This window comes from Manis pentadactyla, chromosome 12, assembly GCF_030020395.1.
Source record: "Manis pentadactyla isolate mManPen7 chromosome 12, mManPen7.hap1, whole genome shotgun sequence".
NCBI lineage: Eukaryota > Metazoa > Chordata > Mammalia > Pholidota > Manidae > Manis > Manis pentadactyla.
The window spans coordinates 60,429,337-60,445,639 of NC_080030.1; the positions used below are offsets into that span (position 1 = coordinate 60,429,337).

Here is a 16,303-nt window from a genome sequence, read left to right on the forward strand (position 1 = left end):
TGAAAAATCTACCAACAATACTTTAAAAAGAAAAATTGGAGATTTTTATCAATTTAACATATCTTAGATTTGTAAAAAATGTGCTCATCCTTTTGTTTGGGTTCTCTTTCATTTTATTCTCATTCTTTCTCATTTTACCAGTAAAGTCAATGATAATTTATAAATAGTACTTATTTAAGATTATCAGTAGTACATTTGAAGCTTTCTGTCTCAGTGTTTCAAGATGGAAGAGCATTGCAGTAGTCTGCTGAATAAGGAGAAAACATTCTACAGAGAACAGCCTTCAAGCCTTGTACATAGCTGGGTGTCATTAGCTATTTCATAATTTTCCAAGATTAAGGGAATTCATAGATTGTTCATAATGTGATTTTCAAGAACTGAAAATGTTTCTTCATGCCCAAGTCATGTCTTTCCTTTAAATTGAGTTTTATCTTTATTTTTATGGATCATGTGACTCTATATTATAATCTTGTTTACTTTCCTTACCATGGCAATGTAACTTTGTTTTCAGGCAACTTGGTTTTATACACATCTACTGAGTCCTACCTTAACAGCATTAATACTAATGGCTGACGTTTTATGTCATAAACAGTTTTTGTTGCCTGGCATGAGGAATTCCTGGCATTACCTTATGTTTCTTGAAGCCAAGGTTACGAATACTTGATTTCTGCCCTCAAGGAGTTTATATGTATGGTGTAGAAGGATAGAAAACAGGCCAATCAGTACTGTATCATGTAATGCAGACTATAGTAGAACTCTGCATACTTCTTCCCACATGACATTCTCACATTTGCTTCGAGGTAGCCAGGTAGCTGTGCATTTGGTTACAGATAAGAAAACAGGCCAAGTGTCTTGTCCAAAGTGACATGGCTATCAAGATGCAGAAATGGGGTATGCGTGCAAGTCTGCTGGGTCCCATTCACTTTCCTCTATAAACTTGGTGCTTGGAGCAAATCTCTTCTAGTTATCTGTCAGTTTTTATAAATTTTCATTAGATCTTCTACCATATTTGCCTTACAGTTTGCTTCCTGCTTTCCGTCATTTGAATTGGTTCACTTATGTAATTTGTTTCCTATAACAAGCTTTTTTTAAACTGAAAATAATGTGCTTTTTTTTTTAATTTGTAAAAAACATGAATCTGCTGTGCTGAACTAGGGAGATTAAAAAATTAATTTGAAATTGATTAGTTCCTGATGTCCAGATGCACTTTAATTCTTTGCTACACTCCCTGTCGGCTACAGTGAACTGGGAAAACAAGTCTTTCCATCAATTAGTCTTGAACTCTGGGGTAGCGTTGAATTTATGCCAAGAAACAGGGCTTTAATAGACATCCCCAGCCTTGACATTCCTCTGTAACTTGATGGGAGTAAGTTATCTTTTCATTGCTTGCTCATCTCTGGAAAGAGAACAGTATTATCTTTCTTTAGTTAATCTGCAGGGATGTTATAGAGGTTAATCACATGTGAAGTCATTTAAAAATTTTAATTGCATATATATGAAATGAATCTAAAATTTGATATCTTTGTGGCTGGAGTTTATGGCAGCTGTCCAAATTTCAGATAATGATTCTTAGCACTGTAGTTTGGTTGTGATAGAAGAGATCCCATAAGAGTTTTTAAATAGCTATAAAATGTAAGTTTCTCATATTTTGTGACTTAAATATCATTTTTCTCTACTTAGAGGGAGAATTGGAAGAAGAATGGCTTAAGGAGGCTGGTTTGTCCAATCTCTTTGGAGAGTCCACTGGAGACCCCCAAGAAAGCATGGTGTTTTTATCAACATTGACCCGGACCCAGGCAGCAGCTGTTCAGAAACGGGTAGAGACGGTCTCCCAGACCTTGAGGAAAAAGAACAAACAGTACCAGGTTCCTGACGTCAGAGACATATTTGCTCAACAGAGAGGAGTAGGTTTTCTTTTTGGATGTTAAAGCAAAGGAATAATTACTTGGAATCAACTGGACTGATCCAGTTTAATTCAAATCATTAAACACTTCATGAGTGATTATGTACCAGGCACTGAAGCTCTGTGCTGGCAGTGATCTAGAGGGACTTGATCCCTGTCCTTCTAGAAGTTACACTGATGGGGCAGAGAAGCAAACAAGTTAAAATTCAGTGTGGTAATCCTTAAGAGTGGCCCCCCAACCTCCAGACAACTGCCAATTGTTACTTACAAAATAGTAGGAGGCATGGGATTTGTCCTTATCTATTAACTCTTGTAGGAGTATTTGCTTTTTTTTTCTAGACTTGCTTGAGGATGGACGGAAATGGAATGTGCGGGAGCTAATTGCAACTGAATTACACAAGAACCCTGAAACATGAAATAAGTTTTTTTTTTTTTTTTTTTAATAATTATTTTTTATTGAAGGGTAGTTGACGCACAGTATTACATTACATTAGTTTCAAGTGTACAACACAGTGGTAGAACATTTATATACATAATTCTAGGTTCCAGCTATCACCCTACCAAGCTGTTACAATATCTTGACTATATTCCTTGTGCTATACATTACATCCTGGTTACTTATTTATTTTACCATTGGAAGTCTGTCCTTTTTTTTTTTTGTGAGGGCATCTCTCATATTTATTGATCAAATGGTTGTTAACGACAATAAAATTCTGTATAGGGGAGTCAATGCTCAATGCACAATCATTAATCCACCCCAAGCCTAATTTTCATCAGTCTCCAATCTTCTGAGGCATAACAAACAAGTTCTTACATGGAGAACAAATTCTTACATAGTGAATAAGTTACATGGTGAACAGTACAAGGGCAGTCATCACAGAAACTTTCGGTTTTGCTCCTGCATTATGAACTCTAAACAGTCAGTTCAAATATGAACACTCATTTGGTTTTTATACTTGATTTATATGTGGATACCACATTTCTCTCTTTATTATTATTATTTTTAATAAAATGCTGAAGTGGTAGGTAGATACAAGATAAAGGTAGAAAACATAGTTTAGTGTTGTAAGAGAGCAAATGTAGATGATCAGGTGTGTGCCTGTAGACTAAGTGTTAATCCAAGCTAGACCAGGGCAATAAAACATCCACGTATGCAGAAGATTTCTCTCAGAACAGGGGGGGAGAGGTTCTAAGCCTCACCTCTGTTGATCCCCAATTTCTCACCTGATGGCCCCCCTGCGACTGTGCCTGTCTTAGGTTGTTCCTCCCTTGAGGAATCTTACCCGTCTCTGGCTAACCAGTCATCTTCCGGGGCCATACAGGGAAATGTGAAGTTGATAAGTGAGAGAGAAGCAATATTGTTTGAAAAGGTTAGCTTTTTACTTCTTTGCATATTTATGCCCTGTGGCTTCTATGCCCAGCATTTGTCTTGAGGTATCTTTACCACTTGGAAGAATTATGATACTCGGTAAATTTGATACGAGGCACGAATTCTATTTAAGGGTTGTAATTAGGAAGGAAGAAGAAAAGCTATAGAAGTAGCAGGCGGAAGAAAACATGGGAAGATTGATTATTTCTTTGACATATCTTCTTGTAGAGTAATTTCAGCATATATAGGTTTTAAGCTACTACTTAAATTGCGCACACACATTAACATAATAGGAGTATAGTTACATAACCAAAGCATATCTGTAATTACCAGCCATCTCCAGTGAAACCAAGAAAACCAGTTAGGCACCTTAGGCATTTGTGAAAACTTATCTATGATATGGTGGATATTGTCCAAATGAACTTGAACAGTCTGAGAGAAATCAGACAAATTAAAACAACCCATTCCTGGGGACTGTTCACATGCCATATGTTCTTTTAACAGTAAATAGTCTGTAGTTGTAAGACTTTGGAGCGCTACAATTTGCACTTCTCCAAATTCTTGGTTGAGTTCCAACAGTATAGATCCAGTCAAATTTGTTGTTTTACTGTATGCACAGGCCAGCTTAGATATCTCCTTCCTCATTCCCATGGCAAGTCCAGGAACTGGTGGGATGAGTGCATCTACAGCTGTAGCAGTGTGTGGATCTTTGTTGGGGTTTTTTGATGATCATCTTCTGGCATGAGTCTTCCAGAGAGTGCAGATGTTGGAAGTTCTCTTTCATATCGTATCTTAGTTCATTTTCGGGGTAGCCCAATTAGGCTTTGATCCTCTGTATAAACACAAACAGACCCTTTGCCTACACTTTTATATGCCCTTTATACCCTTGTGCAGAACTCGTTGGAGGTTACCACACAGGAACTGCCCTTTTTTCTTTTTTTGCTTTGTTTTTGGTATCACTAATCTACACTTACATGACAAATATTATGTTTACTAGGCTCTCCCCTATACCAGGTCTCCCCTATAAACCCCTTTACAGTCACTGTCCATCAGCATAGCAAAATGTTGTAGAATCACTACTTGCCTTCTCTGTGTTGTACAGCCCTCCCTTTTCTCCTACCCCCCCATGCATGTTAATCTTAATACCCCCCTACTTCTCCCCCCCTTATCCCTCCCTACCCACCCATCCTCCCCAGTCCCTTTCACTTTGGTACCTGTTAGTCCATTCTTGAGTTCTGTGATTCTGCTGCTGTTTTGTTCCTTCAGTTTTTCCTTTGTTCTTATATTCCACAGATAAGTGAAATCATTTGGTATTTCTCTTTCTCCGCTTGGCTTGTTTCACTGAGCATAATACCCTCCAGCTCCATCCATGTTGCTGAAAATGATTGGATTTGCCCTTTTCTTATGGCTGAGTAGTATTCCATTGTGTATATGTACCACATCTTCTTTATCCATTTATCTATTGATGGACATTTAGGTTGCTTCCAATTCTTGGCTATTGTAAATAGTGCTGCAATAAACATAGGGGTGCATCTGTCTTTCTCAAACTTGATTGCTGCGTTCTTAGGGTAAATTCCTAGGAGGGGAATTCCTGGGTCAAATGGTAAGTCTGTTTTGAGCATTTTGATGTACCTCCATACTGCTTTTCACAATGGTTGCACTAACTTACATTCCCACCAGCAGTGTAGGAGGGTTCCCCTTTCTCCACAGTCTCGCCAACATTTGTTGTTGTTTGTCTTTTGGATGGCAGCCATCCTTACTGGTGTGAGGTGATACCTCATTGTAGTTTTAATTTGCATTTCTCTGATAATTAGCGATGTGGAGCATCTTTTCATGTGTCTGTTGGCCATCTGTATTTCTTTTTTGGAGAACTGTCTGTTCAGTTCCTCTGCCCATTTTTTAATTGGGTTATTTGTTTTTTGTTTGTTGAGGCGTGTGAGCTCCTTATATATTCTGGACGTCAAGCCTTTATCGGATGTGTCATTTTCAAATATATTCTCCCATACTGTAGGGATCCTTCTTGTTCTATCGATGGTGTCTTTTGCTGTACAGAAGCTTTTCAGCTTAATATAGTCCCACTTACTCATTTTTGCTGTTGTTTTCCTTGCCTGGGGAGATATGTTCAGGAAGAGGTCACTCATGTTTATGTCTAAGAGGTTTTTGCCTATGTTTTCTTCCAAGAGTTTAATGGTTTCATGGCTTACATTCAGGTCTTTGATCCATTTTGAGTTTACTTTTGTATATGAGGTTAGACAATGGTCCAGTTTCATTCTCCTACATGTAGCTGTCCAGTTTTGCCAGCACCACCTGTTGAAGAGACTGTCATTTCGCCATTGTATGTCCATGGCTCCTTTATCAAATATTAATTGACCATATATGTCTGGGTTAATGTCTGGATTCTCTAGTCTGTTCCATTGGTCTGTGGCTCTGCTCTTGTGCCAGTACCAAATTGTCTTGATTACTATGGCTTTATAGTAGAGCTTGAACTTGGGGAGTGAGATCCCCCCTACTTTATTCTTCTTTCTCAGGATTGCTTTGGCTATTCGGGGTCTTTGGTGTTTCCATATGAATTTTTGAATTATTTGTTCCAGTTCATTGAAGAATGTTGCTGGTAGTTTCATAGGGATTGCATCAAATCTGTATATTGCTTTGGGCAGGATGGCCATTTTAGCGATATTAATTCTTCCTAGCCACAAGCATGGGATGAGTTTCCATCTGTTAGTGTCCCCTTTAATTTCTCTTAAGAGTGACTTGTAGTTTTCAGAGTATAAGTCTTTCACTTCTTTGGTTAGGTTTATTCCTAGGTATTTTATTTTTTTTGATGCAATTGTGAATGGAGTTGTTTTCCTGATTTCTCTTTCTGTTGGTTCATTGTTAGTATATAGGAAAGCCACAGATTTCTGTGTGTTGATTTTGTATCCTGCAACTTTGCTGTATTCCAATATCAGTTCTAGTAGTTTTGGGGTGGAGTCTTTAGGTTTTTTATGTACAGTATCATGTCATCTGCAAATAGTGACAGTTTAACTTCTTCTTTACCAATCTGGATTCCTTGTATTTCTTTATTTTGTCTGATTGCCGTGGCTAGGACCTCCAGTACTATGTTAAATAACAGTGGAGAGAGTGGGCATCCCTGTCTAGTTCCTGATCTCAGAGGAAATGCTTTCAGCTTCTCGCTGTTCAATATAATGTTGGCTGTGGGTTTATCATAGATGGCCTTTATTATGTTGAGGTACTTGCCCTCTATTCCCATTTTGCTGAGAGTTTTTAACATGAATGGATGTTGAACTTTGTCAAATGCTTTTTCAGCATCTATGGAGATGATCATGTGGTTTTTGTCTTTCTTTTTGTTGATGTGGTTGATGATGTTGATGGACTTTCGAATGTTGTACCATCCTTGCATCCCTGGGATGAATCCCACTTGGTCACGGTGTACGATCCTTTTGATGTATTTTTGAATTCGGTTTGCTAATATTTTGTTGAGTATTTTTGCATCTACGTTCATCAGGGATATTGGTCTGTAGTTTTCTTTTTTGGTGGTGTCTTTGCCTGGTTTTAGTATTAGGGTGATGTTAGCTTCATAGAATGAGTTTGGGAGTATCCCCTCCTCCTCTATTTTTTGGAAAACTTTAAGGAGAATGGGTATTATGTCTTCCCTGTATGTCTGATAAAATTCCGAGGTAAATCCATCTGGCCCGGGGGTTTTGTTCTTTGGTAGTTTTTTGATTACCGCTTCAATTTCGTTGCTGGTAATTGGTCTGTTTAGATTTTCTGTTTCTTCGTGGGTCAATCTTGGAAGGTTATATTTTTCTAGGAAGTTGTCCATTTCTCCTAGGTTTCCCAGCTTGTTAGCATATAGGTTTTCATAGTATTCTCCAATAATTCTTTGCATTTCCGTGGGGTCCGTCGTGATTTTTCCCTTCTCGTTTCTGATACTGTTGATCTGTGTTGACTCTCTTTTCTTCTTAATAAGTCTGGCTAGAGGCTTATCTATTTTGTTTATTTTCTCGAAGAACCAGCTCTTGGTTTCATTGATTTTTGCTATTGTTTTATTCTTCTCAATTTTATTTATTTCTTCTCTGATCTTTATTATGTCCCTCCTTCTGCTGACCTTAGGCCTCATCTGTTCTTCTTTTTCCAATTTCAATAATTGTGACATTAGGCCATTCATTTGGGATTGCTCTTCCTTTTTTAAATATGCTTGGATTGCTATATACTTTCCTCTTAAGACTGCTTTTGCTGTGTCCCACAGAAGTTGGGGCTTAGTGTTGTTGTTGTCATTTGTTTCCATATATTGCTGGATCTCCGTTTTGATTTGGTCATTGATCCATTGATTATTTAGGAGCGTGTTGTTAAGCCTCCATGTGTTTGTGAGCCTCTTTGTTTTCTTTGTACAGTTTATTTCTAGTTTTATGCCTTTGTGGTCTGAAAAGTTGGTTGGTAGGATTTCAATCTTTTGGAATTTTCTGAGGCTCTTTTTGTGGCCTAGTATGTGGTCTATTCTGGAGAATGTTCCATGTGCACTTGAGAAGAATGTGTATCCTGTTGCTTTTGGATGTAGAGTTCTGTAGATGTCTATTAGGTCCATCTGCTCTACTGTGTTGTTCAGTGCTTCCGTGTCCTTACTTATTTTCTGCCCAGTGGATCTATCCTTTGGGGTGAGTGGTGTGTTGAAGTCTCCTAGAATGAATGCATTGCAGTCTATATCCCCCTTTAGTTCTGTTAGTATTTGTTTCACATATGCTGGTGCTCCTGTGTTGGGTGCATATATATTTAGAATGGTTATATCCTCTTGTTGGACTGAGCCCTTTATCATTACATAGTGTCCTTCTTTATCTCTTTTTACTTTCTTTGTTTTGAAGTCTATTTTGTCTGATATTAGTACTGCAACCCCTGCTTTCTTCTCACTGTTGTTTGCTTGAAATATGTTTTTCCATCCCTTGACTTTTAGTCTGTACATGTCTTTGGGTTTGAGGTGAGTTTCTTGTAAGCAGCATATAGATGGGTCTTGCTTTTTTATCCATTCTGTTACTCTGTGTCTTTTGATTGGTGCATTCAACCCATTAACATTTAGGGTGATTATTGATAGATATGTACTTATTGCCATTGCAGGCTTTAAATTCGTGGTTACCAAAGGTTCAAGGTTAGCCTCTTTAGTATCTTACTGCCTAACTTAGCTCGCTTATTGAGCTGTTATATACACTGTATGGAGATTCTTTTCTTCTCTCCCTTCTTGTTCCTCCTCCTCGATTCTTCATATGTTGTGTGTTTTGTGCTGTGCTCTTTCTAGGAGTGCTCCCATCTAGAGCAGTCCCTGTAAGATGTTCTGTAGAGGTGGTTTGTGGAAAGCAAATTCCCTCAGCTTTTGTTTGTCTGGGAATTGTTTAATCCCACCGTCATATTTGAATGATAGTCATGCTGAATACAGTATCCTTGGTTCAAGGCCCTTCTGTTTCATTGTATTAAATATATCATGCCATTCTCTTCTGGCCTGTAGGGTTTCTGTTGAGAAATCTGACGTTAGCCTGATGGGTTTCCCTTTATAGGTGACCTTTTTCTCTCTAGCTGCCTTTAACACTCTTTCCTTGTCCTTGATCTTTGCCATTTTAATTATTATGTGTCTTGGTGTTGCCCTTCTTGGATCCTTTCTGTTGGGGGTTCTGTGTATTTCCGTGGTCTGTTCGATTACTTCCTCCCCCAGTGTGGGGAAGTTTTCAGCAATTATTTCTTCTAAGATACTTTCCATCTCTTTTCCTCTCTCTTCTTCTTCTGGGACCCCTATAATACGGATATTGTTCCTTTTGGATTGGTCACACAGTTCTCTTAATATTGTTTCATTCCTGGAGATCCTTTTGTCTCTCTCTATGTCAGCTTCTATGCGTTCCTGTTCTCTGGTTTCAATTCCATCAATAGCCTCTTGCATCCTATCCATTCTGCTTATAAACCCTTCCAGAGTTTGTTTCATTTCTGCGATCTCCTTTCTGGCATCTGTGATCTCCTTCCGGACTTCATCCCATTTCTCTTGCGTATTTCTCTGCATCTCTGTCAGCATGTTTATGATTCTTATTTTGAATTCTTTTTCAGGGAGACTGGTTAGGTCTGTCTCCTTCTCTGGTGTTGTCTCTGTGATCTTTGTCGGCCTGTAGCTTTGCCTTTTCATGGTGATAGGAATATTCTGCAGAACTGGGACGAGTGACGGCTGGAAGGACTTCCTTTCTTGTTGGTTTGTGGCCCTCCTCTCCTGGGAGAACAGCGACCTCTAGTGGCTTGTGCTGCGCAGCTGCGCCCAGACAGGGTTTCTGCTTCCTGCCCGGCTGCTATGGAGTTAATCTCCGCTGTTGCTGTGGGCGTGGCCTAGCTCAGGCAGCTACTCCAAAGTGGTGGAGTCGCGTTGGAGCAGGAGCTGCTGGGAGGCTATCTCCGTAAGGGGCCTCCCTGCTCCCTGCAGCCCAGGGGTTAGGGTGCCCAGAGATCCCGGATTCCCTACCTCTGGATTAAGTGACCCGCCCTGCCCCTTTAAGACTTCCAAAAAGCACCCACCAAAACAAAACAACGTCCACCAAAAAAAAAAAAGAAAAAAAAATTTTTTAATTAAAAAAAAAAAAGTTTTTAATTAAAAAAAAAAAAAAGTGGTCGTTCGTTTTTCTTTATTCTCCGGTGCCAGCCTCAGGCCTCTGCTCACCGGTCTTTCTGCCCTGTTTCCCTAGTATTGGGGTCCCTATCCCTTTAAGACTTCCAAAAAGCGCTCGCCAAATCAAAACAGCAAAAAAGCAAAAAAAAATGGTCGCGCGCTTTTCTTATGTCCTCTGTCGCCCAGCCTCCAGTGCCTGCTCACTGTTCTTGCTGCCCTGTTTTCCTAGTATCGAGCGCCGTGCACTCTGGCCCGGATGGCTGGGGCTGGGTGTTCGTCAGTCCTGGGCTCCGTCTCCCTCCCGCTCTGCCTGCTCTTCTCCCGCCGGGAGCTGGGGGGAGGGGCGCTCGGCTCCCGCGTGGCCGGGGCTTGTATCTTACCCCCTTCGCGAGGCGCTGGGTTCTCTCAGGTGCGGATGTGGTCTGGATATTGTCCTGTGTCCTCTGGTCTTTATTCTAGGAAGGGTTGTCTTTGTTATATTTTCATAGATATATGTTGTTTGGGGAGGAGATTTCCGCTGCTCTACTCACGCCGCCATCTTCCGCCCCTCTCTCAAAATAAGTTTTTTGTGTTGAGTGCCTAACACATAGAACTATTTGTCAAGATGATTAAATTATTAGTAGAGGCTGTTGAGAATGTGGTAGAGACTGAGGGATTGATAGAGATAGCAGGGAAGGCATGGTGACATTAAGAGAACTGTGCAGCCTAGAACCGTGCTACTCAAACTAGCCAGCTGGTGGGCTACCTTTTACTTGTCCACAAGGACCTCCAGAACCTGCACAAAATGTAAATTAGTATCATCATTCCTTCATCAAGACAGTCTTACTACAAAAAAAAAAAATCAGTTGAACTAAATGATATTCTTAGGGTCAAAGTTGCTCTACATTCTGTCCTGTTCTCAGATGATCCTTTGAGTAGCTCTTGTCTAGAAGCTGTTAGAATGAGAAGAAACAAAAGTAATCTTGAACAATGCTTGCAGCAGTGATAATAATATCAATAATCGCTGCCACTACTACTTACCACTCATGGTGCCTTGTCCATGCTTATCTCATTTAATCCTCACAGCTGTCCAGGGAGGGAGGCATTATTTTTCTCATTCCATGGCTGAGGCTCATAGACTTTAGTAACTTGCTCAGTATCCCATGGATAGTAAAAATAAATTTGTCTGGCTCTAAAGTGCATGCTTCTAACTACTTTGCATCCTGTTTTATTTGATTTTCCATATATGATACAGATATTAAGTAATCTGAACATGAGATTCTGTATACACTATAAAGGTTAACAAAGATCATGTGATTTTTTTTTTTAAAATATGAGACTAGAAGGCCCTATATTTAAATATAATATCCCTGTCTGTCATGTAGAGGTTTTTCTGCTTTTTGTAGACAATTCATTCTTCTAAGAAACCTCTTTAGCTGCAGATTGCTACTTCATTTGCATGGTCGATTGTGGATCAAATCCAGTCCATTTTACAGGGGCTTTGGGGTCACTGGACTGCTGTAGGCAGGTCTCTTGCTGCTGTGAGACACTTAAGCACTTGCTTACCACCCAGTGGTTATTTGGGATGTAGAACTGGAGTTGAAGGGCTAGACTAGGTTTCCAGCTGTAGAAAAATGAATGGTGAGGACATACAGTATTATGACATTTCCTTCCCAATTAAAGAATCTGTCCTAATGGAGTTAAGAGGAAGTTAAAAAAAAAAAAAAAGGGCAGGCAGGCAAAGAGCTAAGCCTAAGTAAAATATATTCTGTGGGATTTCTGCCCATCTCCAAAAGGATGTTGCTATTTAGTGCTAGAAGCAGCATTTTTTCAGCAAATTCCTGGTAATGTCTAAACCAGTGGTTTGAGTCCACGGTAATTGGTGGATTTTATCATCTGGTGGAGTCATTACAAGAAAAATAGCACAAGTAAATTAAAATAATGTTAACTTGCTTATACTGCATCCTTTAATTGAAACACTGTCACCCATTAGAAGTATGTCCCCTTTCTCTCAAGCAAACATGGGCCAGCCGTTTTCACTTGCAGATCTGTTCTCAAATAAGTATATATTGAGCTCTTCCATTTTTAAATACTTCCTACGAAGCCCTTGCTGACACTAGGAAATATAATACAGAAATGAGTACCATCTGCACTGTTATCTTCAACTGCTAAGGAAAGCAATTCACTCACATGCTCTAAAATATATGTTCATATTTAAGATTAGACTTACTCATGGTGTTCATTGTGCCACAGAGGGCTAACTTTCTGCAGGGTTCTGGGCAGAGGAGGAAGGGTGGTATTGCTCTGTCCTGAGGGGAACTGAAGTAGCGCAGTGACCTTCATACCACTCCTATGATTGGGTAGTCCCAGTAGTCCTGGGCACCTCTAATCACTAAGTAGTACACTAATGGCCTCTGTGTACCTGTCCCAGTGGTTTTCTAGACTCTTCTTAAGCTACAGGTGGAGGTGGAGGCCAGTCCTTCTTGGCTAACAGATTGAGATTAAATGTGTGGTGAAAGGTGTGTAGAGATAAAAATCCAGTAGAATGATGATTTTAAAAATAATTCATTTAGTAAGCAGACCTCTGAATGAGATTGATCTAGTGAGGGGAGCCAGCCCAACCATGTTTTACTGTGTCCATAAACCCTGGGAAGGTCCTGTTCTTTACTGTCCCAACCCTTGAAAAAGGAGTTCCTTTGAATATCCGAGCTCTTATTACCTGCTTGGTAATTTAGTTGTAATTTATCCCACATTTATTACTAGTCCTCTTTTTAATTTGAAGAATTTATAGTTTATTATCTCATGCCAACTTGTAATTTTATTTTATAACATTATTGAGATACAATTAATAACCATCCAATTCATCTATTTAAAAACTACAGTTCAGAGGCTTTTAGTATATTCACGATTTGCAACCATCACTGCAATCACTTTGAGCACACTTTCATGATCTGCAAAGAAAGCCCATACCTATTAGCACTCATTCCCCATATTCTCCTCCTTACCCCTAAGCAACCACTAATCTATTTTCTGTCTCTGTGATTTGCCTATTCTGGACATTTCAATGAAATGGAATCATACACTCTGTGGTCCCTGTTCCTGGTTCCTTTCACTTAGTAATGTTTTCAAGGGTCATCCATACTGTAGCTCGCGTCAGTATTTCATTTCTTTTTATTGCTGATAGTATTCCATTGTGTGGATAGACCAGATTTTGTATCTACTCATCTGTTAATGGATGTTACTAGCTTTCTGATATGTTTGCCTCTTTCTCTCAACTAACTAGTGGCATTCTAGGTGGCAGGGATGCCCCTGGTGGTTTTTGTGTTCCCCACAGGGCTCAGTATTATGTGTGGTGGGTAATCAGACATTGCTTGGGCAATTGCTTGTTGATTGTAACCATAGTACCTTCTTTCTGTGATTGTTATAATTCTGAGTACATTCTGGTACCCTGAAGGTTAGTAATGAAATTATTTACAGTGCCATTTCTCTGGTTGTGAGTTGAAGATGACTAAATGGCCCATTTTCTATCTTTAGGCTCCAGATGGCGCTGAATCACAGTCAGACAGAACAAATGAAAACAAATACGAAGGAAAAGATGGTATGTTGGACCTGTTCTCTTATATTTTCCCATTTCTTAGTTTAACAAATACAACCTTTTAAAACAATCACCTTCAATTCTAAGCACATCCTATTAAAATACTAATATAAAGGGCCTAAGCAGATAATCTATAAAACTGAGTGTATAGGAGGCCTTTTATTTATTTATTTATTTATGTATGTATGTATGTATGTTTGTGTATCTCTATCTGTTCTAACATTTCTGTACCTAGTTAATTTTCCTAAATGTTTACCAGTTGTCAGGTACTATGTGGAGATATTTAGCTAATTTAGTATACTCTAGATGTCTATGAGTGCATACTGTTTTTAACCCATTTTACAGGTGAGAGAATTGAGGTTTGATGTGAGATCACTTTCCCAAGGCCATACATCTAGTAGGTGGAGCCAGTGAATTTGGAGCCTCGTTATCAAAACCATAATTGCCTATTCATAAATGGATCGCTTTTCAAAAAGTTCAGAAAAACTTAAAAAACAGAATTTTTTTGTCAATTGATTATAATTCTCCTTTTCATATTTTTCCTCTTCTGTGTCTGCTGTTTCAGAAATGGATTAGAAATTCAAGGCATGGATGAAAATAAATATTAAGACTTTATTAGTATATATCAAGAAAGAATTTTTCATTTCATTTATTTATAATAAGGAACAATGTTCTAATTTATGGTTATGGATTTATGCTTGAAAATGTAATCCTTAATGTGTTGTTATTTGAAACGGTAACAAAGGTGGTCTGCGACTGCCAGCTACCAGCTTGGGGATTTGTCCTTTTCTTGTGTTTATGTTTTTTAGACCCAGCAGCTGGTGTGCTCATGACATTACTGGTGATGTACATAGACTGGAAGCAGTGGGGGAGGAGTATCAGGTAGACTGCAGAGGCCTGGGAAGTGTTCTGAATCTTCCTATCAAAATCAGGCATTAGTCCAAGAGTCTGTGGGATGTTTTGAAGTCTTTGGAGCATCCGACATCTATTGTTTCTTTTGTATTTTTCTCAGAACTTCTATCCTGCACCCCTGCCTTTAAAATAAAAAAGTTATTTATAGATATATGAGTGTGTGTGTGTGCATGCACATGCACACTCAGGTGTGTGTATATGGACACATATATGTCTATATATTATCTATAAAAGCACTTTTTCCCACCAGTGGAGGTTTCTTTAGTTTCATGTTTTATATCAGAAAGGAATGTTTCTAGATGTTTCCCTAAGTCTGTGTACCAACAAACACTGAAGTGGCAAAGCAAGCTGGAAAAGCCAGTGCTGGCCTGATGGAGAGCGGAGAGCTGGGTCATCAGGAGAGACAGAAGAACCTTTTGTGCCAATGTCAATATGCTTGGGGCTTTGGGAAAGAGTCACTGGCAATTGCTATAAATATGGAGGAAAACATTGTTCTTTCTTGATATTTTCCACCCTTGCCAGAGATGGTGATGTAGGTTGTATAAATAGAATTCCGGAAGACCAGTTCATTACATGAGTGCTTTCCAGCCTGGCTTGCAGCGGCTGAGTAAAATGTAACAAACTCTATGCCCGATTTACATCAGCTTTTGCTGGAATACTATGAAGTGGGCAGAGAGCCGCCAGTCAGAATAATAAGGGAATGTGTGTAATGCCGTCCAAGTCACTGAGTATTTACTACTGCATCTGTTCTGGGCAATGCCATGTTCTTTCACTAGCCAGTGAGTTAACCAGTGTTTTGCAAACATTGAAAGGCTCAGTATGAAATGCACAGGAAACATTGTCTGGATTTTAAAACTAGAATTCTTTCTGCTTAAAATCGGATGGCATGGATAACAATCTATTTTAAATGTTTTCCCTATGCTTGGGCTGTTTTCAATCAATGTTCAATCAAAGATACTTACTCTAAATGAAAAAGTTATAAAGTTTTAATGTTGCAAGAGTTGTCATGTTTCAAAATAATCTGCTAAGTATCAATCTTAGCTTTTCCTCAAATTATACAACTATGCAAATGAAAGGCCGAGCATTTAATACATACACTTAGAAATATTAACAATGCCCAAGTAATTTTTCAAACTTTCATATTAATATGTATATTTCTTATTTTCTTGTTCAACTTCCATGAGGGAAGGAAAATTCTTTTTTGATATAGGGTCACTTTGGGATATTTTGGACAATTGGAAAACATTAAGGAGTCTTGTAAAATATTTGTAACCTGGTGTGATTGTCCACTTCAAAACCAAGGAACAGATTAAAGAATTGTATTATTTACACTTTAAAAGGCTTGTTTCAGTATTCTCTGTTAACTTCTCTTTGAGAGTAGGTAATTGATTTATAGATACTTTTACTAGCCAATTAACCATCCATTTCTTGTAACAACAACCCTCTGTCACCCCCAAAACTGGTTTTCCTGCTCTCTGCCTTAACTTGATTTATCATTTGAGCCATTAAGCTTTTATATTCCATCTTTTTTAAAATTTTTGCCACATATTAGAGGAAATTCATATGTCTTATATTTATTATAACTTAATTATAATTTGTCTACTCAGGTTTGAATTCACAAGACATATTTTTGGGGGTGGGGGTAAGTGTTTATTATCACTCTAACATGGGAGTGTTGCAAAGAAAAGGGAGTAATAGCTTTAAAATTCTTGTCCGTAAATACTCAGCTTCTGGAAAGGTAGTTACTAATTTAAGAAAATGGCTAATCATTTTTTTCTTCTTAGAATGGTTTCCCAGGAAACCAACGTACATATTTACCATACATAACAGTGTTAACCAATAGGAAAATTTTAAATTGTGCTTTGACATTTAAATTCTTACTTTAAAAACTAATTGTAAAAAGGTCTAGTTATTCTG

The 16,303-nt window shown here is 38.6% G+C and overlaps 1 protein-coding gene across 6 annotated transcripts in view; it reads left to right on the top strand.

Moving 5' to 3' along the window:
• ARHGAP18 (Rho GTPase activating protein 18) overlaps positions 1-16,303 on the top strand; it is a 167,402-nt gene that overhangs the window by 105,749 nt on the left and 45,350 nt on the right. For all 6 annotated transcript variants that reach the window (XM_036903824.2, XM_036903823.2, XM_036903825.2 and 3 more), the window contains 2 exons: positions 1,681-1,904; positions 13,414-13,477. In XM_036903824.2, coding sequence (XP_036759719.2) covers positions 1,681-1,904; positions 13,414-13,477 — 288 coding nt within the window. The remainder of the gene's footprint in view (positions 1-1,680; positions 1,905-13,413; positions 13,478-16,303) is intronic.